The sequence below is a fragment of the Excalfactoria chinensis genome, chromosome 14 (genome assembly GCF_039878825.1).
Source record: "Excalfactoria chinensis isolate bCotChi1 chromosome 14, bCotChi1.hap2, whole genome shotgun sequence".
Classification (NCBI taxonomy): domain Eukaryota; kingdom Metazoa; phylum Chordata; class Aves; order Galliformes; family Phasianidae; genus Excalfactoria; species Excalfactoria chinensis.
Genome location: NC_092838.1, coordinates 2,434,985 through 2,455,172, shown reverse-complemented (window position 1 = coordinate 2,455,172; position 20,188 = coordinate 2,434,985). Strand labels below are relative to the sequence as shown.

At 63.0% G+C, this 20,188-nt stretch overlaps 2 protein-coding genes across 5 annotated transcripts; one reads left to right on the top strand and one right to left on the bottom strand.

Moving 5' to 3' along the window:
- The first annotated feature begins 28 nt into the window (after positions 1-28).
- On the top strand, positions 29-8,719 carry FLII (FLII actin remodeling protein). 3 transcript variants are annotated; one of them, XM_072348790.1, is made up of 30 exons: positions 29-153; positions 668-778; positions 1,285-1,356; positions 1,477-1,557; positions 1,774-1,859; positions 2,003-2,164; positions 2,247-2,350; positions 2,429-2,604; positions 2,700-2,857; positions 2,991-3,075; positions 3,266-3,413; positions 3,492-3,625; positions 3,695-3,907; positions 3,983-4,162; positions 4,268-4,350; positions 4,434-4,508; positions 4,744-4,827; positions 4,897-5,068; positions 5,144-5,248; positions 5,442-5,633; positions 5,722-5,910; positions 5,997-6,136; positions 6,229-6,454; positions 6,723-6,877; positions 6,968-7,028; positions 7,112-7,240; positions 7,336-7,442; positions 7,662-7,767; positions 7,840-7,905; positions 7,998-8,719. In XM_072348790.1, exons 1-30 carry the CDS (start codon positions 91-93, stop codon positions 8,130-8,132), a joined length of 3,798 nt encoding a protein of 1,265 aa, XP_072204891.1. In that variant the 5' UTR covers positions 29-90; the 3' UTR covers positions 8,133-8,719. The 3 variants fall into 3 exon arrangements, with proteins under 3 accessions (XP_072204891.1, XP_072204892.1, XP_072204890.1); XM_072348791.1 differs by having other exon boundaries at positions 3,266-3,417; positions 3,496-3,625; XM_072348789.1 differs by having other exon boundaries at positions 3,266-3,625.
- On the bottom strand, positions 8,661-20,137 carry LLGL1 (LLGL scribble cell polarity complex component 1). 2 transcript variants are annotated; one of them, XM_072348792.1, is made up of 23 exons: positions 19,919-20,137; positions 18,282-18,379; positions 16,003-16,084; positions 15,804-15,919; positions 14,874-15,032; positions 14,630-14,792; positions 14,398-14,533; positions 14,233-14,287; positions 13,984-14,141; positions 13,661-13,878; positions 13,514-13,581; positions 13,017-13,170; positions 12,596-12,700; positions 12,158-12,450; positions 11,935-12,088; positions 11,701-11,854; positions 11,332-11,615; positions 10,878-11,142; positions 10,672-10,786; positions 10,476-10,567; positions 10,152-10,275; positions 9,997-10,076; positions 8,661-9,825 (listed from the first exon to the last, which is right to left on the bottom strand). In XM_072348792.1, exons 1-22 carry the CDS (start codon positions 19,997-19,999, stop codon positions 9,998-10,000), a joined length of 3,153 nt encoding a protein of 1,050 aa, XP_072204893.1. In that variant the 5' UTR covers positions 20,000-20,137; the 3' UTR covers positions 8,661-9,825; position 9,997. The 2 variants fall into 2 exon arrangements, with proteins under 2 accessions (XP_072204893.1, XP_072204894.1); XM_072348793.1 differs by having other exon boundaries at positions 11,701-11,848.
- Positions 20,138-20,188: the final 51 nt, after the last annotated feature.

The following is a 20,188-nucleotide window of genomic DNA, read 5'->3' as shown; positions in this document are numbered from 1 at the left end:
ATACAGAGCTCCTTCGCCCCGCCTCCAATTAGCGTCAGGGCGGGGCGGGGCGTTGGGGCGGTGCCGCGTCCCGCCGGGTTCCCCGCAGCCATGGCGGCCACCGGGGTGCTGCCCTTCGTGCGCGGCGTCGACCTCAGCGGTAACGACTTCAAGGTGCGGGGGCAGCGCCGGGGGCGGTACCCGGTATAGGGCGGTACCCGGTATAGGGCGGTACCCGGTGTGGGGCGGGCGGGGTGCGGGGAGAGTCGGCGGAAGTGCCAGAGCGATGGGAGGGACTGTCAGGCCTGTCCGCTCCCCGCCAGGCCCGGAGATCCCCGCGTAGGGCCGGTCAGTCCCGGCCCTTGTCGTGGTTCCTGGCCCCAAGGGGGGCTGGCAGGCCCTGCTGTGTGATGGGGACTTCGGGACGCCCTGGGACCATGGAAAGCCGGGAGGTGTCAGCCCCCATCCTCATCCTGCAGGGCTGAGTGATGTCATCCCGACGTCCCAGCCCTGTAGGGTTGGCTGACCTCAGTCCCCAGATCCCAGTCCCATGAGTTTCCCATCCTTAAATCCCATTCTGACGGGGCTGGGTGATCTGACCCTCAGCAGCCCCACAGCACCAGCCCTGTCTCTCTATTGTCACCCCACATGCAGTCATACAGTTTCTCTTACCCTCGTGCCCTCACAGGGTGGCTACTTCCCAGAGCACGTGAAGGCGATGACCAGCCTGCGCTGGCTGAAGCTGAACCACACGGGGCTCTGCTACCTGCCCGAGGAGCTCGCTGCCCTGCAGAAGCTGGTGAGCGGGCAGGGGATGGGGCACTTGGGGGGGCTGCGGAGCCAAGAACCTGCTGCCTGCCTGCCTCATGTGCCAGCGTCTAATAATAGGGCTGAGTGAGGAAGTGCGGTTGAAACTGGATGCAGGAGTTGTTGGGAAAGGGGCTGAGGCTGACGTGTGCTGGGTTTCACCTTGTTTTCTTAGCAAACCAGACCAGAAACCACATTTTCTTCCTCTGCCTGTTAATAGAAGGGAAGGGTGAAAGTTTATGGGGAGAATTAAAGGTTTGGGCTCTCAGCAAAAGAGAAAAAAGCAGCAGCCAGCAGCTGCCTGGCATTGTTCCCTGGCAGCTCAAGTTCACTGCATAGCCGTTGGTGGAGCCCATGGCTGAGCTTTGCTCTGGTGGTTCCTACAGCATATTATGGACAAGCTGGAGCCCCCCAGCCAGTTTGGGACCCCAACAGCCCTATGTAGGTCAGGGCTGAACTCTGCTCCCCTCACTGGGGCTTTGTCCTGATTCCCTGCAGGAGCACCTGTCCGTCAGCCACAACAGCCTTACCACGCTTCATGGTGAGCTGTCCAGCCTGCCCTGCCTCCGGGTGAGTGTCCCCTTGTGCATCCCCTGCAGTGGGGATGGTGGCCTCTGGTCCTCCTGAGGGGCTCAGCAGTTGCTGAAGCCAGGTGGTGGCTGCAGTCATTCCTCTCCGTCCACTTTGAAGGCAATCGTGGCACGTGCAAACAGCCTGAAGAACTCAGGAGTCCCCGATGACATCTTCCAGCTGGAGGACCTTTCAGTGCTGGTAAGTGCTGAGTCTCCGTGCTGCTCTTTCCCACAGCAAGAGCTTCAGCCTGGGCTCCTGGTCACGCTCCTTTGTACTCTTCAAGGACACACGTGGGACTGGAGAGCATCTGGAGCGTGGTCCCAAAGATGCCCCGTGATCCCTGGGGGTGGGTGGTAGTTGTGCTATGGGGGACCCCTCCCAGGACTGAGGATGATGCCTGCTTTCATCCCCCAGGACCTGAGCCGCAACCATCTGACTGAGTGTCCCCGGGAGCTGGAGAATGCCAAGAACATGTTGGTGCTCAACCTGGGCCACAACAGGTGGGGATCCTGGCAGCACAGCTCCCCTGACCGTGACCACCTTCACCTCTCACCTCCACTCCCCACTTCACTCTGGGTCCCCCTCTCTGGGTTGGATCCATTGCACATCCAGGGCCACGCTGAAGGTCCCCGTGTCCCCGCAGTATCGAGACCATCCCTAATCAGCTTTTCATCAACCTCACGGACCTGCTTTACCTTGACCTGAGCAACAACAAGCTGGAGAGCCTCCCTCCACAGATGAGACGCCTGGTGCACCTCCAGACCCTCATCCTCAATGACAACCCCCTGCTGCACGCACAGCTCCGGTACGGCTCCATTTTGTGGCTAGTTCCCAAGATAGTGGAGCCATGCAGGGCCATACCCTGATGCTGTCTCTGTGACACACAGGCAGCTCCCGGCAATGACAGCTCTGCAGACCCTGCACCTCCGGAACACACAGCGCATGCAGAACAACCTGCCCACCAGCCTGGAGAGCTTGGTCAACCTGGCAGGTAGGGCTGTGTTGGGGGCGTTGCATCGGGGCTGTCCTGCTGTGTGTCCTGGTGGCCTCAGCCCCATTTGTTCCCCAGATGTGGACCTGTCCTGCAACGACCTCAGCCGTGTTCCCGAGTGCCTCTACACACTGGGCAGCCTGCGGCGCCTCAACCTCAGCAGCAACCAGATCACTGAGCTGTCCCTGTGCATCGACCAGTGGACGCAGCTGGAGACCCTCAACCTGTCCCGCAACGAGCTCACCTCCCTGCCTGTGCGTGTTGTCCCCGTCCCTCCATCATGTCCCCCCCCCTCTGCTCTGGCTGCGGTGCCAGCCCTCAACCCACCACCTCCCCCTTCCTTCCCCAGTCGGCCATCTGCAAGCTGACCAAGCTGAAGAAGATTTACCTCAACTCCAACAAGCTCGACTTTGATGGGATCCCCTCGGGCATTGGCAAGCTCTCCAACCTGGAGGAGTTCATGGCAGCCAACAACAACCTGGAGCTCATCCCTGAGAGCTTGTGCAGGTAGGGGGCAGCCCCCGGCCAGATTTGAGCTGTCCCCAAGAGGGGACACGTGGAGGTGGGAGACGATGGGGTGGGGGGTCCTGAAAAATGCAACCCTGGCACGGCCCTGTCTCAGCATCCCCCGACCCCACAGGTGCTCCAAGCTGCGGAAGCTGGTGCTGAACAAGAACCGCCTGGTGACGCTGCCAGAAGCCATCCACTTCCTGACAGATGTGGAGGTGAGAGCCCAGCACTCTGTGTACCCCTGGGGTCTGAGGGATGGGGTGAGGGCAGGGTGCTGCCTGCAGCCTGGTGCGTGGTCCCCTATCACCTCCTCAGAGCTTGCAGTGCTTTGAGCACTCCCACCCTACCTCACATCCTTGGTGCTTCCGTGCCTCAGAGCTTTGAGTTCTCCCATCCCCTTGGCAGGTCCTGGATGTGCGTGAGAACCCCAACCTGGTGATGCCCCCGAAGCCAGCAGAGCGGACGTCAGAGTGGTACAACATCGACTTCTCCCTGCAGAACCAGCTCCGCCTGGCCGGAGCCTCACCAGCCACCGTGGCAGCTGCTGCAGCAGGCAAGTGGACAAAGAGGCACGGCCCCGTGCCATGCCTGGGGGGTCCCGCTGCCTCTCACCCCGTCCCACTGTCCCTAGGGAGCAGCACCAAGGACCCGCTGGCCCGTAAGATGCGTCTGCGGCGGCGGAAGGACTCGGCCCAGGATGACCAGGCCAAGCAGGTGCTGAAGGGAATGTCAGATGTGGCCCAGGAGAAGAACAAGAAGATAGAGGTAGGTCTGTGTCCAGCCCTGTCCTGCCATGGGGTGTCCCACCTGGGTGACCTGTCCCTGTCTCCGCAGGAGAGTGGGGAAGCAAAGGCACCGGATCTGAAGGCACGTCGCTGGGACCAGGGCCTGGAGAAGCCACAGCTGGACTACTCAGAGTTCTTCAGTGAGGATGTGGGGCAGCTGCCTGGCCTCAGCATTTGGCAGATCGAGAACTTCGTGCCCACGCTGGTGGATGATGCTTTCTATGGGAAGTTCTACGAGGCCGACTGCTACATCGTGCTTAAGGTACGGCAAGGCAGTGGGGATCCCTGTGTCCCCAGGACGTTTGGCAGCCCCTTCTCACACCCCGTCCCTCCACAGACCTTCCTGGATGAGAACGGCTCCCTCAGCTGGGAGATCTACTACTGGATCGGGCAGGAGGCCACTCTGGACAAGAAGGCGTGCTCTGCCATCCACGCTGTCAACCTGCGCAACTACCTGGGGGCCGAATGCCGCTGCATCCGGGAGGAGATGGGGGATGAGAGCGATGAGTTCCTCCAGGTGAGGCTATCCCAGTGCTCCGCGCTGCCCCCAGCCTTCCATCCCCCAGCCTTCCATCCCCCACCCTTCCATCCCCCAGCCTCATCCCCTTTTCTTTGCCCCCAGGTTTTTGATAATGACATCTCCTACATCGAGGGTGGCACGGCCAGCGGGTTCTTCACTGTTGAGGACACGCAGTACATCACCAGGTAGGGCTGGGGGCAGGCAGCTGGGAGGGGGACACGGGGCAGGCGGTGCCCCATGTTCAGTCACGGCCATCTCTTTCCCTCAGGCTGTACCGTGTCTATGGGAAGAAGAACATCAAGCTGGAGCCAGTGGCACTGAAAGGGACATCCTTAGACCCCCGGTGAGCAGGGAAAGGGTGAGGGGACGTATGGGTCCCTGGAAAGGGACGGGGAGCCAGGTCCAAGCCAATACAGTGTGGCTGCAGCTTTGGGGTGGAAATGAGCTGCCCTTCTTTAAGACCAGGGATTCAAATCCCATGCAGAGGCCTTACCTGCATCACAAAGACCCCAAGTGTGGGGAGGATGGTGGTGCATCCTGCTCCCTTACTCACCTGCTCTTATCTCCATGTTCTCCAGCTTTGTCTTCCTCCTGGACCACGGCCTGGAGCTTTTTGTGTGGCGGGGAAGTCGGGCCACGCTGAGCAGCACCACCAAGGCCAGGTGAGGGCTGGGAACCTGGGCTGGGGACCAAAGGAGGCAGGGAGCCCACCTCACCCTGCGCTCCCACAGGCTCTTTGCTGAGAAGATCAACAAGAACGAGCGCAAGGGCAAAGCAGAGATCACACTGCTCGGCCAGGGCGAGGAGAGCCCCGAGTTCTGGGAGGTGCTGGGGGGGCAGCCCGAGGAGATCCAGCCCTGCGTCCCCGATGACTTCCAGCCCCACAAGCCCAAGCTGTACAAGGTGAGGAGCTGCCTCCCTCTGTGGGGTCATGGCTATGCCACAACCACCCTCACCCCGTGTCCCTGTTCTCTGCAGGTTGGCTTGGGGCTGGGTTACCTGGAGCTGCCCCAGATCAACTACAAGCTGTCAGTAGAGCACAAGAAGAGACTGAAGGCTGATCTGATGCCTGAGATGCGCCTGGTAGGACATAGGATGGGGCAGGGAGGTTCTCCTCTTCTGACCCGTGAGATGGGTTCTGCTCTCTCCCTACCTCCAGCCACACTCTGGGGTATCCTGGGTGCAGGATGCTCTTATTCCAGCTGGCCTTGGGGAGTATTCCAGCCTGGGAAAAGCTCAGCAGGTACCTGACCACCTCTCCCCTTTGTGTCCCCAGCTGCAAAGCCTGCTGGACACCAAGAACGTCTACATCCTGGACTGCTGGTCTGACGTCTTTATCTGGATCGGGAGGAAGTCTTCACGGCTGGTGCGAGCAGCAGCACTGAAGCTGAGCCAGGAGCTGTGTGGGATGCTGCACCGCCCCAAGCACGCCATGGTCACACGGAACCTGGAGGGCACCGAGTGCCAGGTGGGGGGACACCGATCTGAAAGGCAGGGATGGGGTTACACCCGGGGCCTAACGCTCCCTCTCCTCACCCCATATCCGCTGTGTTCAGGTGTTCAAATCCAAGTTCAAGAACTGGGATGACGTCCTGCAAGTGGACTATACCCGCAACGCTGAGAACGTGCTGCAGGAGGGCGGCCTGGCCGGCAAAGTGCGCAAGGATGCCGAGAAGAAGGACCAGATGAAGGCTGACCTCACTGCGCTCTTCCTGCCCCGGCAGCCCCCCATGCCCCTGAGCGAGGTAGGGCTGGGGATGCCCCACATGTCCCCCGTGGCAGCCGCAGGCCTGGGGCTCCGTGGGCTGACCGAGCACATGGGGATCCACAGGCAGAGCAGCTGATGGAGGAGTGGAATGAGGACCTGGATGGGATGGAGGGCTTTGTGCTAGAGGGCAAGAAGTTCGCACGGCTGCCTGAGGAGGAGTTTGGCCACTTCCACACGCACGACTGCTACGTCTTCCTCTGCAGGTAAACCCAGTTAGTCCCTCCTGGCGCTGCTGAGCCCCTGCATGCCCCATTACCCTGCCCAGATCCCACCTCACACCTGTCTCTGTGCTCAGGTACTGGGTGCCAGTAGAATATGAGGAGGAGGAGGAGAAGAAAAAGAAGAGTGAAGGCAAAGAGGAAGAGGAGGGTGAGGAAGAGGAGGAGGAGAAACAACCTGAAGAAGACTTCCAGTGCATTGTGTACTTCTGGCAGGGCCGCGAGGCCTCCAACATGGGCTGGCTCACCTTCACCTTCAGCCTACAGAAGAAGTTTGAGAGTCTCTTCCCAGGCAAGCTGGAGGTGAGTCCCTGTGCTGGGATTCCCCCATACTGCCCACAGGGAACTGCTCCATAACCCAGCCCAGGCAGCCCCAGCCCTAAGGATCCCCCTGTCCGCTCCTGGAAGAAGTATATGGGATCCTCCTGCTTGGCCTCGCTGCTCCCGTCCCCCCTCTTTCCCTGGACAGGGGGTGGCAGCTGAGATGAAGATGGTGGCACAGAGGTGTCACCTGGGAGTTCGGGGTTGTGTTGGGGGGCCCCCTGCCCCTGCTGACACCCACCTTCCCCAGGTGGTGCGCATGACCCAGCAACAGGAGAACCCCAAGTTCCTGTCACACTTCAAGAGGAGGTTCGTCATCCACCGGGGCAAGCGGAAGGAGAAGGCCATCCCACCCCAGCCCAGCCTCTACCACATCCGCACCAATGGTGGAGCTCTCTGCACCAGGTCAGCTCCCCCTCACCTGTCGGTGCTGCCCAGGAACGCTGGGGGTCCACAGCTCCTGCTGATTTTGTGCCTGGTGGGCTTCTCTTCTAGGTGCATCCAGATCAACACAGACGCTGGGCTGCTCAATTCTGAGTTCTGCTTCATCCTCAAGGTACTGCACGAGGCTGTTTCCCCAGCAGCAATGGAGGGGAGGGGGGATCAGCCACACATCCCCAGCCCCACCATTCTACTCAGGTCCCATTTGAGAGCACAGACAACCAGGGCATCGTCTACACCTGGGTGGGACGAGCTGCTGACCCTGACGAGGCCAAGCTGGCTGAGGACATTATGAACAACATGTTTGATGACTCCTACAGCAAGCAGGTGATGGGAATGGGGCTGTTGGGCTCAGCACCACCTTACCTGAGAGCTGCGAGGGATGGAAGAACCCAGCCATAACACCACCCTTGTTCTCACAGGTGATCAACGAGGGAGAAGAGCCTGAAAACTTCTTCTGGGTGGGCATCGGGAGCCAGAAACCTTACGATGAAGATGCTGAATACATGAAGCACTCCCGGCTCTTCAGGTGGGTTCTGGCCCAGGACCGGCTGGTCCCATTCCTTGTCCAGCAGTGACACACCAGCCTTCAATAGGGGGCTTGAGCCTCTGGGCTCCCCGCAATGGGCAAAGCCTCTCTCCCTGCTGTCCTTCCATCCCTGGGCACCCCATGGCTCAAACAACTCCTCCATCACCGAGTACTGATGACCTCGTGCCGCTGACGCGCTCCCCTCTGTCTCTCCTGTAGGTGCTCCAACGAGAAGGGCTATTTCGCTGTGTCAGAGAAGTGTTCTGATTTCTGCCAGGACGACCTGGCTGACGATGACATCATGCTGCTGGACAACGGGCAGGAGGTGAGCGGGGTGTGGGGCTGCGCGGTGCCCACCCAGATCCACAGCTGAGCCCATCTGCACATCTTGCCACAGGTCTACATGTGGGTGGGCACCCAGACCAGCCAGGTGGAGATCAAGCTGAGCCTCAAAGCGTGCCAGGTAAGGCCCTGCATGCTGAATCGAAGCACCTCCATCACCCCTCGGGTCTCTCTCCCATGCTGGGTGGGCTCTGATCGTGTCCCACACCCCAGGTCTACATCCAACACATGCGCTCCAAGGACCCCACGCGGCCCCGCAAGCTGCGGTTGGTACGGAAAGGCAACGAGCCCTGGCCCTTCACCCGCTGCTTCCACGCCTGGAGTGTCTTCCGTAAGCCCCCAGCGTGAGGGTCTGGGGGAGGGGAACACCCCACACTGACCCCCCCCCCCAGCATTCTGCACCACTCACGCCTGCGCTCAACTGCTGGATCCGCTTCTCTCTGAGCTGGGGCCAGTGGGGGGCACTGGGCTGTCCCTCTCCTCCCTTCTCCCAGCCCCTTCCCCTCTTTAGAGGCGCATGGGGCAGTGCAGGGCCCTGCTTCCATCCTGCTCAGGGAAATTGCTTCTCCAAAGCAGCAAGAAGCTCCCTGCAGCTGGGGGAGCAGGGGGAGGATGCTTTGCTAAAGAGCACTGGGGGGTTAGCGAGGGACTCTCCCCCTTTTTTGTGGTTCTGGAGAGATAGGACCGACCCCAAACAAGGCTGGTCTGTCGGCATCATATCAATAAAGGCTGCATTGTCACCACGCAACCGTGCCAGGCTCTGACTGTGCCCCTCTGGCTCCCATATGGGGGCACAGCAGCCCCCACCCCTCCTACTCTAAGCCCATCCCCAGCGTCACTGGCTCCAGGCAGCCAAGGTCCCCCAACAGCCACATGCTGTCAGTTGATATTAAATGCTTTATTTTCAATATTAAAAACCAGTATTTTTAATAACTAAACAATGCTAAATTCATCTTACCAAAAAAAAAGGAGGGGAGGGGGGGGGTGGGATTTCTACCAGGGACACTACAGCCCCAGCCAGGACAAGGCCTGGGGCAGCGCTGCCTCTCCCGGCCCCCCCCGGCCCACACCAGATATGTACCGCAAAAGAGAGTAGTGGGGAGGGGGCCAAAAGGGCCCTGGGGGTCCCCAGAATGAGACAGGCGGGCACCAGGCTGAGCCCCCACAGGGACAGAGCCACATCAACCACAGCCCCTGCAGGGATGGGGAGCCCAGCAGGAATTTGGCACAGTGACACCCCCAGGGAATGGCAGGGGGGGCTGCACAGGGCCGGGAACCAGCATCGTGTCCCCTGCCCTCCCCCAGCATGATCCGATCCCAAACCCACCCGTGGCAGGAATTAGTGTCAGAAAGGAGCAGCAGGCGGGGAGCCCAGCCTGGAGAATAGCCCTTGGAGAAGCCACTATGAGATAAAGGCCACCTGTGACCCCCCCCCCCCCTCCCCGAACCCCGCAGCACCCAGCTGGGGAGCAGCAGAGGGACAGGAGAGCCCCAGGAAGGGGACAGTCCCCACGTGGCAGCCCAGACCCTCATGGCACACAGAGGAGGGGCTGTAAACTGCAGGGAGCCGGGCATGTAAACAGAGACAGGGGTCTGGGGGGGGGGGGGGTCATTCTGGGGGCTCCCAGCCCCCCCCTTGTTTGGTGCCTCCCCCCCGGGGACCAAAACCATGAGGCATATTTGGGGGGGGGGGGGGGGTGGGCCTCCCCTCCCCACCAGCAGCATCCCCTGGGCTGGGGGCTCTGGAGCAGAGAACAGCTACACCGGACCATGGAAAAAAAACAACAACAAAAAAAATCTTCCCCGGGAAGAGTTTGTGCAACACGGGGCCCCCCCAGCAACTCAGGGCCAGCCTGGGGGGGTCTGGGGCTGGCAGCCAGACAAGGAGGTGGGGGGGGAACGTGCCGGAACCGGGGCGCAGATGTTAGAGAGGAGACGAGTCTACGTTACGCTGAGGGGGCTGGGGGGGTCCAGTCGAGTCACGCATCCCGGGAATCCGAACACTGAGATGGGCCGGGGGGGCTGCGGGCATCAGAGATGCCTATGGGAGACACAGACCTTGAGCTCGGGGATAAGGGGATGTGGCCCCTGGGGTGAAGGGCCCAAAATGGGATGAAAAGGGCCCAAAATGGGATGAAAAGGGCCCAAAATGGGATGAAAAGGGCCCCTTCCAACCCCCCCCCCCCCCCCAAGGACACCATCCCCAACGCACCTCACTTGATGAGGATGCCTGCAGGTCGCACCTCGTCCTCACTGGCGTTCCTCATGTTCCTTTCCACCTCCTCTGAGGATCTGGGGGAGATGAACCAGATGCAGCCGGGGCTCTGCTGAACACCCAGAGCTGCTCCTCCCACAACCACAACATACGCCAAGAAATCCTTCACTTCCTCCACCGTGATGTCCCCGGTGGTGTCCAGCGGGTTCTCCATGCTGCTGTTGGGAGAGTCGACAGAGCCGGGCGAGAAGGTGGGCTGGTGCTCCTCGGGGGACCCTGGGGAGCAACGGGGAGGGATGGAGATCCCACAGAGCCTTCACCCCCACAAACCCTGTGGTTGGGGTAGAAGGGACCCCGCAGCACCAACCCCTGCCATGGGCTGGTTACCCCCCATGATATCATATCTCCTTAAGTACAGGAAGTGATGCCCAGCTCCAGAGCACACCCTACCCCCACTGTGTCCCTTTCCTACTCACGGTCACTGTCAGCAGGGGAATGGTTGGCCTCGGGGTTGTGAGGGACATGCGTGCCATTGGCTTGCTGCACCTTCGGCGTCGCCATTGAGTTGCTGGAAGGAAACACAAGGAGAGGTCAGCGCTGGTGGCACGATACAGGGACGGACATCGTGGGGTGCTTCCATAGGGGGTGAGGAGCCCCCCCAGCCCGACCCACCTGAGGCACGAGGTGTCCTGCAGCCGGGACACCTCCAGGCAGCACAGCGGCTCCGTCACATTCCTGGCGCTCAAGGAGAAGCGCTCAAATTCGGACGGCGAAATCAAGTAGAAACCTGCAGGGTGGGGGGACAGAGAGAATCAGGGAACAACCCCAGGGGCTGCAGAGCTGGGGGATGCTGAGGCCGCGCTGAGCTGAGCCCTCACCCTGCCCGTGCTTGGTGAAGACGCAGGAGGCGATGCCGCTGATGTCCTCCTTGCGGATGCAGCTGTAGTGCACCTGCGGCCGCAGGGCGGGCACGGTGAAGATGTGGATGTCACCCAGGTTGGTGAGGCAGGCCAGGCAGTTCTCCACGCGCTCCTCAGCACCAGCACTGGCCAGGCTGACCAGAGCCACCTTCCGCACCCGGCAGCCCTCATGTGCTGTCAGCTTGAACTTGGTCTTGGCGCTGACTTTGGGCAGCGTGAAGACCTGGGGAGAGTGAAAAAGGCAAGAGGAGTTGGAGCAGCCCCAGAGTGCACACCGCAAAGGCACCGCGAGAGCCACCCCGTCCCTCTGATAACCCCAGCCTGGATGCTCCTCCAGGGACTGGCACGGATGGGGACACCCAGATCAGACATGTTGGGGATGTCCGGTCCCATCCTCCATCCTTACACTCACCTTGAACTGCTCCTCCGAGGAGATGAGCATGGAGTGGCTGCCCTGCATGTCGGGAGCCTTGGCCAGGTCCCGTGACACCTCGTAGGGCTCTGGCAGTGGGTTCCCCCTCCCGTCCAGCACCGCGATGGCCACCACGGGCGCACGGTGCATCAGCTGGATCTCCTTCCCCAGCACCGCCTCCACCGCCCGCTCTGAAAACTTCTCCTGTGACGGCACCTCCAGGGCGTAGGCGAACACCGAGCCCGAGTTGGTCCCTGCCCACATCGTGGGGCCATGGTGGGCAGCTGCAGGGCGAGAGAGATTGGAAAAAGCCTGAGACAGCTCCTCCCCGCGGCACAGCTGGAGCCGGGGCTGCCTGCGGGCTCTCACCATCTCGGAGGAAGGTGTCGGCGAAGTAAAGGCAGCGCACCACCCCGGAGAGCGAATCATCAGCCGAGCGGGGCTCAATGCGCCTCTGCACCGGCGTCATCTCCACCTCGGGGGGACCCGCCTGCTCGGCCAGCTGCGCGTTGGCCTCCTGCACCTTGCAGAGGGGGGAGAGTGGGGAGTCAGGAGCTGCACACATCACATTAGGACGGAATCGGAGCCCCGCGCTGCGCTCACCTTGCTGGAGGGGCTGCTGGCATTCAGCCTCTTCTTGCCCGACACCCTGCTCTTGCGGATGCGGCGGAAGGATTGCCGCAGGGACTTCTTGAGGGACTTGACACGGGACAGGGGCCCCTCCATGGCCAGCGAGTCATTGGGGTGCAGCGTACACCTGCAGCACCACCGCTCAGTGCCTGAATCCCGGCGTGAGGCCCCCCAGCCCTGAGCATCACCACCTTACCTGGCCAGCACTGGGTTGCGCCGGTGATAATCAAAGAGCCCGAAGCCGTGGCTGGTACCAAAAGCCACCAGGTTCCACTCGGAGTGCAGGGTGACGGCGGTGACGGCGGCGGGGGGCACACACTGCACCAGGACGCTGGGATGGAAACCGGGGCTGAAAGCGATGGGGCCGTTCCGGGGGGCCAGGCGGTCGTGGCCCTTCCAGGTGAAGCCCTCGCGGTCCTGCAGTAGATCCACCGTGGCCACGCTGACAGCATGCTCAGATTTGTCATCGCTCAGCTCCATCACCAACACCTGCAGGAATGGGACAAGGGGCCGGTGGGGGACCTGAGGGGTCCCTGTGCGCTGGCTGCAGGGTGAACCCACGGGTGGGAGCTCTCTTGAGGGAAGGCCCTAACCCTAACCCTAACCCTGTATCACCTTGTCCCCCAGGTGCTACCTGCCCAGCTGTGCCAGCCACCACCATCTTGGCTGTGTATTTGCACAGAGCGATCTTCTGGATGCCCAGACGGGGGTCATCGCTGTAGGGATCAAAGCAGCCCACCTGTGGAAGAAAGGACAGGTGCGTCACACACACACTGCACAGCCAGCAGCACTGAGCACCACACTGAGGGCAGCTCCGTCCCCACACATCCCCAGTGCCCCGGGGTCCCCTCCTAGGCCAGGACAGACCCATGGGTCAGGGCATGCAGAACAAGTGTCCCTTGTGTCACTGAGGCAGCAGCTGTGCCCTGAGCAAGGGGACACGTCCCCACAGTGCAGCTGGGATGGCTCCCACAGGCACGTTTCCCCCAAGAGGCAGGGGGCTGCCGGGGGCTGCAGCACAGTGTGTGTGGCCCCCCAAGCCCTGGGGACATCACCTTGCGGAACGGCGGCCACTCCTCCTCGCCTGCCTGGTTGAGGCTGTCGTTGTGCTCACAGTCGGTCTGGAAGATGTTGGCAGTGCCCAGCTTGTACAGCGGCTTCAGGGACACCCCCGAGGCATCCCAGAACCGCACCGTGCCGTCCTCGTGCCTAGGGAGGGGGTGGAGGGACAGGGTGGGGGTGATGCCATTAGCATCTGCTGGGCTAACAAGAGCCGCCTGTGCGCTGGTGGCTGCCGTGCCAGGAGGGGCTGAGCGTGGGGACAGTGCGGTGGTGACAATGCTGCTGCCTGGCCACTGATCTGCACAGTGGGGATTGTCAGCCCAGCAGCATCCCTGCATGCCCCATGCATTCCTAGGGCTTCAGGGTCCACCCCGCCACCCCATCCCACTCCCACCATCGCCCCATCCCACCATGGGAAGAGCTGAGGATGTCCCCTTCCCTCCCAGCACTGAGGGTCCCCCTTACATCACAGCCACCCCGATACACTCACCCGGTGAGGAGCAGACCCCTCTGCGTGGGCTCCTGGGCCAGGTTCTTCCCTCCATTGATGGGCCAGGCCTGGAGAAGCATTACCAAGCATCACACCTCTGCGTGCCCCCACTTTCCACATCCCCTACCCGCAGACCCCAGCACTCACTGCAGAGGAGAGGCGTGGGCTCTGCTGCTCCCCGGCACTGACAATCCTCTCCCAGAGCTTGAGGGGCACGTTGGAGATGTGGTAGGAGCAGGTGATGGCAGAGGAGTGGAGCGGGGCCAGGTATGGGGCGGGGATGGTGGGCCAGCCCGGTGTCTGCAGGTCGATCACCACCAGCTCCTCCTCCACCAGCACCACCAGGGCACGGGGGTTCTCAAAGCCTTGTTGGGGAGGGAGGGGATAAAGCAAAGACAAAAGACAAAGAGGGATGAAGGTAATTGGAAACCCCAACCCAGGAACTGCGCAGTCAGCGCTGCAGGACGTACCTCCCTCTGGCACCTCGGGGTCCTGCACTGTGAAGAAGTCGATGACGCGGGAGGTGAAGTCCAGCGTGGCGAGGCTCTGGCCCTGCAGCACACTGACGCAGTGCCGGTCACCGTAGCTGGCCCGTGGCATTCCGCCACTGAAGATGATGAAGGGGTTGCTGTGGGGAAAGCAGGTGGGTCACAGCTCCATGGGGCACCGTCCCTGCATCAAACCCCCCGACACCGCATGTCCCCGTCACCATCACCTACCCTGACTCACACGTCCGCCACAGGATTTTGCTGATGGCTTTGCAAGGGAATGGACCTGAAATGAAGGTCATGCCACGTTTACAACACTCAAACCCTAACGTGATCCCAAAGCCCGGAGCCCACACGTGCCCCTTAGGAGGGGTTTGGGGGCAGGTGCCCACGCACCGTAGGGGATGGTGGCCATGACGGGCTGCTGGGTGCGCTGCCCGCTGCCGCCCACTGCCCACACCATGTAGCCGCCGTCGCTGTGTGAGCTGACAATGTTCTTCCCACTGTGCTCCCAGGCCAGGCTCTCCAGCTGCTGCAAAAAGGGGACAGCAGGGGTTTGGGACCCAAGGAGGGAGCGGGATGAACCCCCCCCTTCCTCACCATAAAGGGGCCGGCCTGGCCCAGGTACCTGGTTCCCAAGGAAGAGATGCTGCACAGTGCGTGTGCTCTGGTCCCACAGGGCCACCAGCCCCCGGCTGTACCCGATCAGAAGCCTCCCAGCATCCTGGGGGTGCTCCTGGATGGACTCCACTGGTCCCAATGCCTTCCCACAGCGGTAATCATCGGGCACGCTGCAGAGGAGAGAACAGTGGGGGCAAGATGGTGGCAAGAGTCAGGAATTGGGGTTTTGGGGGTACGGGGCCAGTGCTTACCTTTGTAGGATCTCATCCTGGAAGAGGGTTTTGTCTTCCAGCAGCACAAGGGCAGGCAGTGCAAGGAAATACACCGCTCCACCCTCAGTGCCCAGGCAGGCCACGGCACCCAGGGATGTGGGAAGGATCACCGTCACCCGTGTGATGCTGGGGGAGCAGCTGTGGGGAGAACAGGGCTGCGTCAGCTGTGTGACCCCAACACCAGCAGGGATACCCCAAGAGCCCCCCATCCTGTTCCAGCATCACTCCAATGGAGATGGTGTGCAGGGACAGCAGCCAGGCTGCTTGGTCACCACTATCAGCCTCAGTAGTGACAGGCAATTATTGAGCCATTAATTACATCCTGAGATCAGGGCTGCATGGAGGCAGCACGGAGAACGGAAGCCTTCACCAGAGGGGACACACACAAATCAAGGGTCCCCCTGAGACCTTGAGCCACTGCAGGGCCACGTGGCTTTCACCATGGCCAGACCCAGAGCAGGGGGGTGGCAATGATTTGGCCAAGGTTCTCCCATCACCTCCAGATCCCCAGTCAAGGTCACCTCAACCGCAGCCGCCCGCTCCCCCACACCATTCCCAGCACAGGGCTGGTGCCCTTATCACTGCCCAGGTGTACAATCAGCCTGGGAGCTCCCTGTCCCAGAGCTCCCACGGCACGGAGCTGCTCCAGTCCATCCCTACTCTATGATTCCCCCCTCCCCTCTTTAAGCAAAACAATCACTGCAAACCCTGCAGTCACACCAAGCCTCACCCTGACGGGAGCCGGGTGTAAACTCTGGCAGACCTCACCCAGCACCGCCCCAATGAGCCCGGTGAGGAAATGAGCATCACCGCCCACAGCGGGGTCACCCCACAGGGACCAAAGCTGGATGGGAGCCCCCCAACCCCAGCACAGCACAGGGCAGGGGGAGGAAAGGTGCAGAGCCTGACCCGGGGCGTGCAGGCAGCCCGAAGCTGCGTGTCTCCTCCAGGTGGGAGCAGCCCTCCTTCTGGTAGATCTCCCAGAGGTGCAGCGAGTTGTCATCCAGCAGGGACAGCAGCCAGCCCTGGGTGGGGGGGAACAGAGGGTGAGCTCTGGGGGCTCATCTGGTTCAATGAGACCCCCCCCATCCCATATCTCCCCACCTACCTGCCCGGCCAAGAAGTGCAGCTGGGTGACAGTGGCCGTCTCCTTGTGCAAACCCGTCAGCTCCACGCCGGGTGCGCCGTACCTGGGGGAGCCGTTAAGGGAAACAAACAGAAAACACCCCCAACAAAACCCAACACAGCCCCCCGAGCTCCACTTGGAAGCCACTCAACCAGCACCCTGCGCAGAGCCCAGCTTAACCCCCCATTGCAGCCAAACCCCCTCCCACTCCCACCCCACGTCCCTGACGCCCCACACGCGTCCCCCAATCCCTGGCCGAGGGTCACCAAGCAACGGCCCTCCGGCTCGCGTTGCTGGGAGCAACCCGCTCTGCCGCCAGCCGCTGTGCTCATCCCGCTGCTCCCCCCGCCCGCTTCCTGCCCCCAGCCCACCCAGCCCCGCACAGAAGGCGCCGAGCAGCCCTGCACAGCAGCGAGATGGAGGGTCTGCAGCTGGAGCCGAGGAAATGAGGCTGGATGGTGCTGAGCTGGAGGCCTCAGCACTCAGTTCTGGGGTGAGACGTGCCCTGCGCTCCCCCCAGCCCAGAGAGCGGGACCACAATGGGACGGATCCAAGAGATTCCCGGTCCCGTTTGGCCACCCCATTGCGCTCTCAGTAGCGGGCCGGGAAGCCCACCCGCAGGGATGGCCCCAATTAGCCACGCTCGCTCGGGCACGGACAATGTCCGCAGTGCTGGGAGCTCCCGGGGCCCGCAGCTTTCCCATGGGCCCCCCCAGCTTAGCAGGCACGGGGATGCAGCCAACACCAGTGCGGCACAACCACGGCACCGAGCGCTTCACCGTGCCGGCACCGCAGGCCCAACGCTTCCAACCCAACGCTGCGGGTCAGGATGCGGTTGGCACGCGGCCAGGCGGGCACACGAGGGCCGGGCCGGATCCTGGCCTCCACCACCCCCTTCTTTCTCAGCAGGGTGGGGTTTGGTATGCGCCGGCACGGCCGCACTCACCCAACTGGTCCCGGCTCCTCCATCGGCAACGCCGCTCAGCAGGAAGCGCGGCAGGACCGGCACCGATGCTCTGCGCCCATGAACCACGCAGCACCCCAAGCACAAGGAGCCTCCCAGTCCCCAGCTCACCGACCCCACAGCCCTCCCAGCCAGCTGCCTCCACGGTCCCAACCCCGGGCACTGCCTCACACCCCAGAGCTGCACGCGGGGCTGGGACGGAGGCATCCCTGCAGCGCGGTTTCCGCACACCTCCCCGTGCCCCGCACGCTGCCCTGGGCACGGGGAACCGGCCCGGCGGCTCTGGCAGGTGGGAGCTGTCTGGCAGCGCCGGTGTGGCCAAGCTGGAGCCGCCGCGGCGCTGGGGACGGCCCGGAGGAGCCAGACAGCCGGGTTGGGGCCGTGGGGATCAAGGAGTGGGGCAAAAGCACAGCCCCAGGGCAGCCGCCGACCCACTGGGACGGGGCACGGCGATGGCACCCAGCGCTGCTCAGCGCCCCGCGGCACAACAGCAAAGGGCTCCCAGTGGAACTCAACAGCCCATCCCCAAAACATGCGGACGGACAATAAGCATTAGGGCTATGCAGCACCCAGCAGCAGTGCAGTGCTATAAGGGGACCAAGTGCCAGGACCCCCCAGTGGCTGAGGAGACACAGATTGCTGGGGGTGGAGATGGTCCCCAAGCATCCTACCCAGAACCAGACCCAGCACAGGCATGGCCAGGATGGCACCAGGACGGGACCGGAGCAGCCCTGGCACTAAAATGCCATCTTCAAGGCAAGAACGCAGCATGCTGATGGAGGCAGGGAAGCAGAGACAACCCTGCCCTCCAAAAACAAAATTATTTATAAAAAAAAATAAGAAAGAAAAAAGAATCCCGCGTGGGATGCAGCCTCCCCAGGGCCCCCCCCACATTCCTGCAGCGCGGGGGCCCCCGATGTGGCCACATCCAGCCCTGGCCGCCCGCCAGTAGCACAGCGGAGTCTCCCTGCTTGCAACAAAGCACAGCCGCAGCATCCCGGGATGGGAGCATCCATCCCATCCCATCCCATCCCATCCCATCCCATCCCATCCTGCTCCCGGGTTTGGGTTGGGTTTGTTTTCCACCCCCAACCCACCACTCCAGTGCTCACAGTTCGGGACAAGGCAGCCGTTCTGCTCCAGCCCCCGGCGCTCCCCCCCCCCCCCCCCAGCTCAGCACAGCTGCAGCCCAGCTGGACGGATGGACGGACACCACCAGGACGTGGCTGGGGGCTGCGCTCCCCCCCCCCCCCCCCGTTCAGTGTTTTGCTTTTTGGAGGGCGTTAGGAAAGGATACAGCTTAACAGCTCCCGCCTTGGTGCCGATGGCCATCACACGCAGCCGAGGATCGTAGGCCAGGGCGCTGGGCTGGCTGGGGAAGCCGTGCTCCACCGTCTGCGGGGACAGAGGGGTCAGAGCAGAGCCCCCCCCAAACCCCGAGCCCTCCCAGCAGAAGGGGCAGCACCAGCAGTGCCCAGCAGGGTGGCACTGAGCTGCCGCAGCCCCGGCCCTGCAACGCACTGAGGATGCCACAGCAGCAGCCAGGAGCTGCCTCAAGGGTTCACACCCCAAAACCGACTGAGCCACCCCAAACGACACCAAAGGACCAGAGCTGCACTAACCTTAGAGAGGTGAACCCCGCCACCCAAAGGAACAGGGACACCCCCATCCACAGCAGCACCCCGAGGAGCACACGAGGGCTCCCAGCAGTGCCAAACAGAACCAGGCAAGCGGGACCAGCCAGGGAGCAGCAGTGGCCACACTGAGCCCCCATGGGCACCTTCCCAAGGAAGTCCATGACAGCAGCGTGCCCAAACTCACTGCTCCAGGAGGAGCTGGGCAGCATTTGGATGGGGTCTGATGGGACCACCCCACCAGAACCCCAAGAACACCCTCACTGCAGGACAGACACCCCACAACCCTCTGCCTGGAGCCCCATTGGCAGCAGTGCTATTGGGGACGAGGGCAGCTCGAGGATCCAGGGACGGTGGCTCTGGGGATGCCCAGGGAGCTGGGGGTGGTGGCACTGGGGATGGTGACTGAGCACCCCCCCCCACTCTCTCCCACCAGCAGTGGGGCTGCATCCGGCAGCAGGCCGATCCGGACGGCCAAGGAGCACTCTGGGCCAAATTACAGCAAATGTGAGGCAGATTTGGAGCTCACAAGGAAGGGGAAAAAAAACCAACACAAAACCCAGGACCTTAATGGGAGGCAGGTGGGCAGGCAGCGTCCCGGGGCGCTCACAGCTTCCGCCACGCAGCAACCCCCCCCTCCCCCAGGGATGCCTCCCCCTGCCCAGAGCTGGGGCTGGTGGTGGGACCCCAGAACTGGGGTGGGCTGAGGTGAAGGGCTGAGACCCGGCTGTAGGTTTGGGGCACCCCAAAAGCAATGAAGGGGGGGACACACTGCGCTCAAGGGAGGAGGGCACGGTGAGGATGTTTTGCTCTCGGTGTCACCAGGAGTTGGGGACGTCCCAGCGCTGCAGGCGGGAAGGATGGAGGGATGGAGCGGGCACGGAGCGGTACCGGGGGGGGGCAGCAGGACGGCGGCACAGCGCTAAGCCAGCCGGGACCCCAAAGCCACGGGGCGCGTTACGGGGGAGCAAAGCAGCCCCCAACCCCGGGGGCGTCACCGGGCTGCAGTGCAATGAAGCGGCCGCAGAGCCCCCCCCGGTCCCGCAGCAGCACGGGGGTCACCCTCGGTGCGGGGGTCCCCAACCCCTCATTATACCCGCGCCGGGTGCCCGGTACCGGGCGCTGCCGCCCAGGAGGGGTCTCGGTGCGGGGGGGGGCGGCGCTGTGTGACCCCCCCCCACACACCCCCCGGTGTCCCGCCGCCCCGGGGCCGCCCCGCCCTCCGGGGGGTCCCGCATCCCGCACAGCCCGAGGGGCCTCCGGTGCCGCCTCCTCCCTCCGCCCCCCGCCCGTCCCGCACCTTGCTGAAGGCGAAGAGGTCGTGGCGGAGCCGCTCTCGGTGCGGCTCGGCGCCCTGCCGCCGGAACCGAAACTTCATCATGGTGGGGCCGGCGGGGCTCGGCTCGGTACCGGGAGGCGGCGGGCGGGGCCGGTTGTCCCGGGGCAGACGCTCCCGCTGCCGGCGGTGCCGCTCCCGGTGGCGGTGCCGCTCCGCTGCCGGTCCCGGTGCGGCCGCCCCCCCCCCGCTCCGAGCGCCGAGCGCCGCGCGCCGAGCCCCGGGCAGGCACCG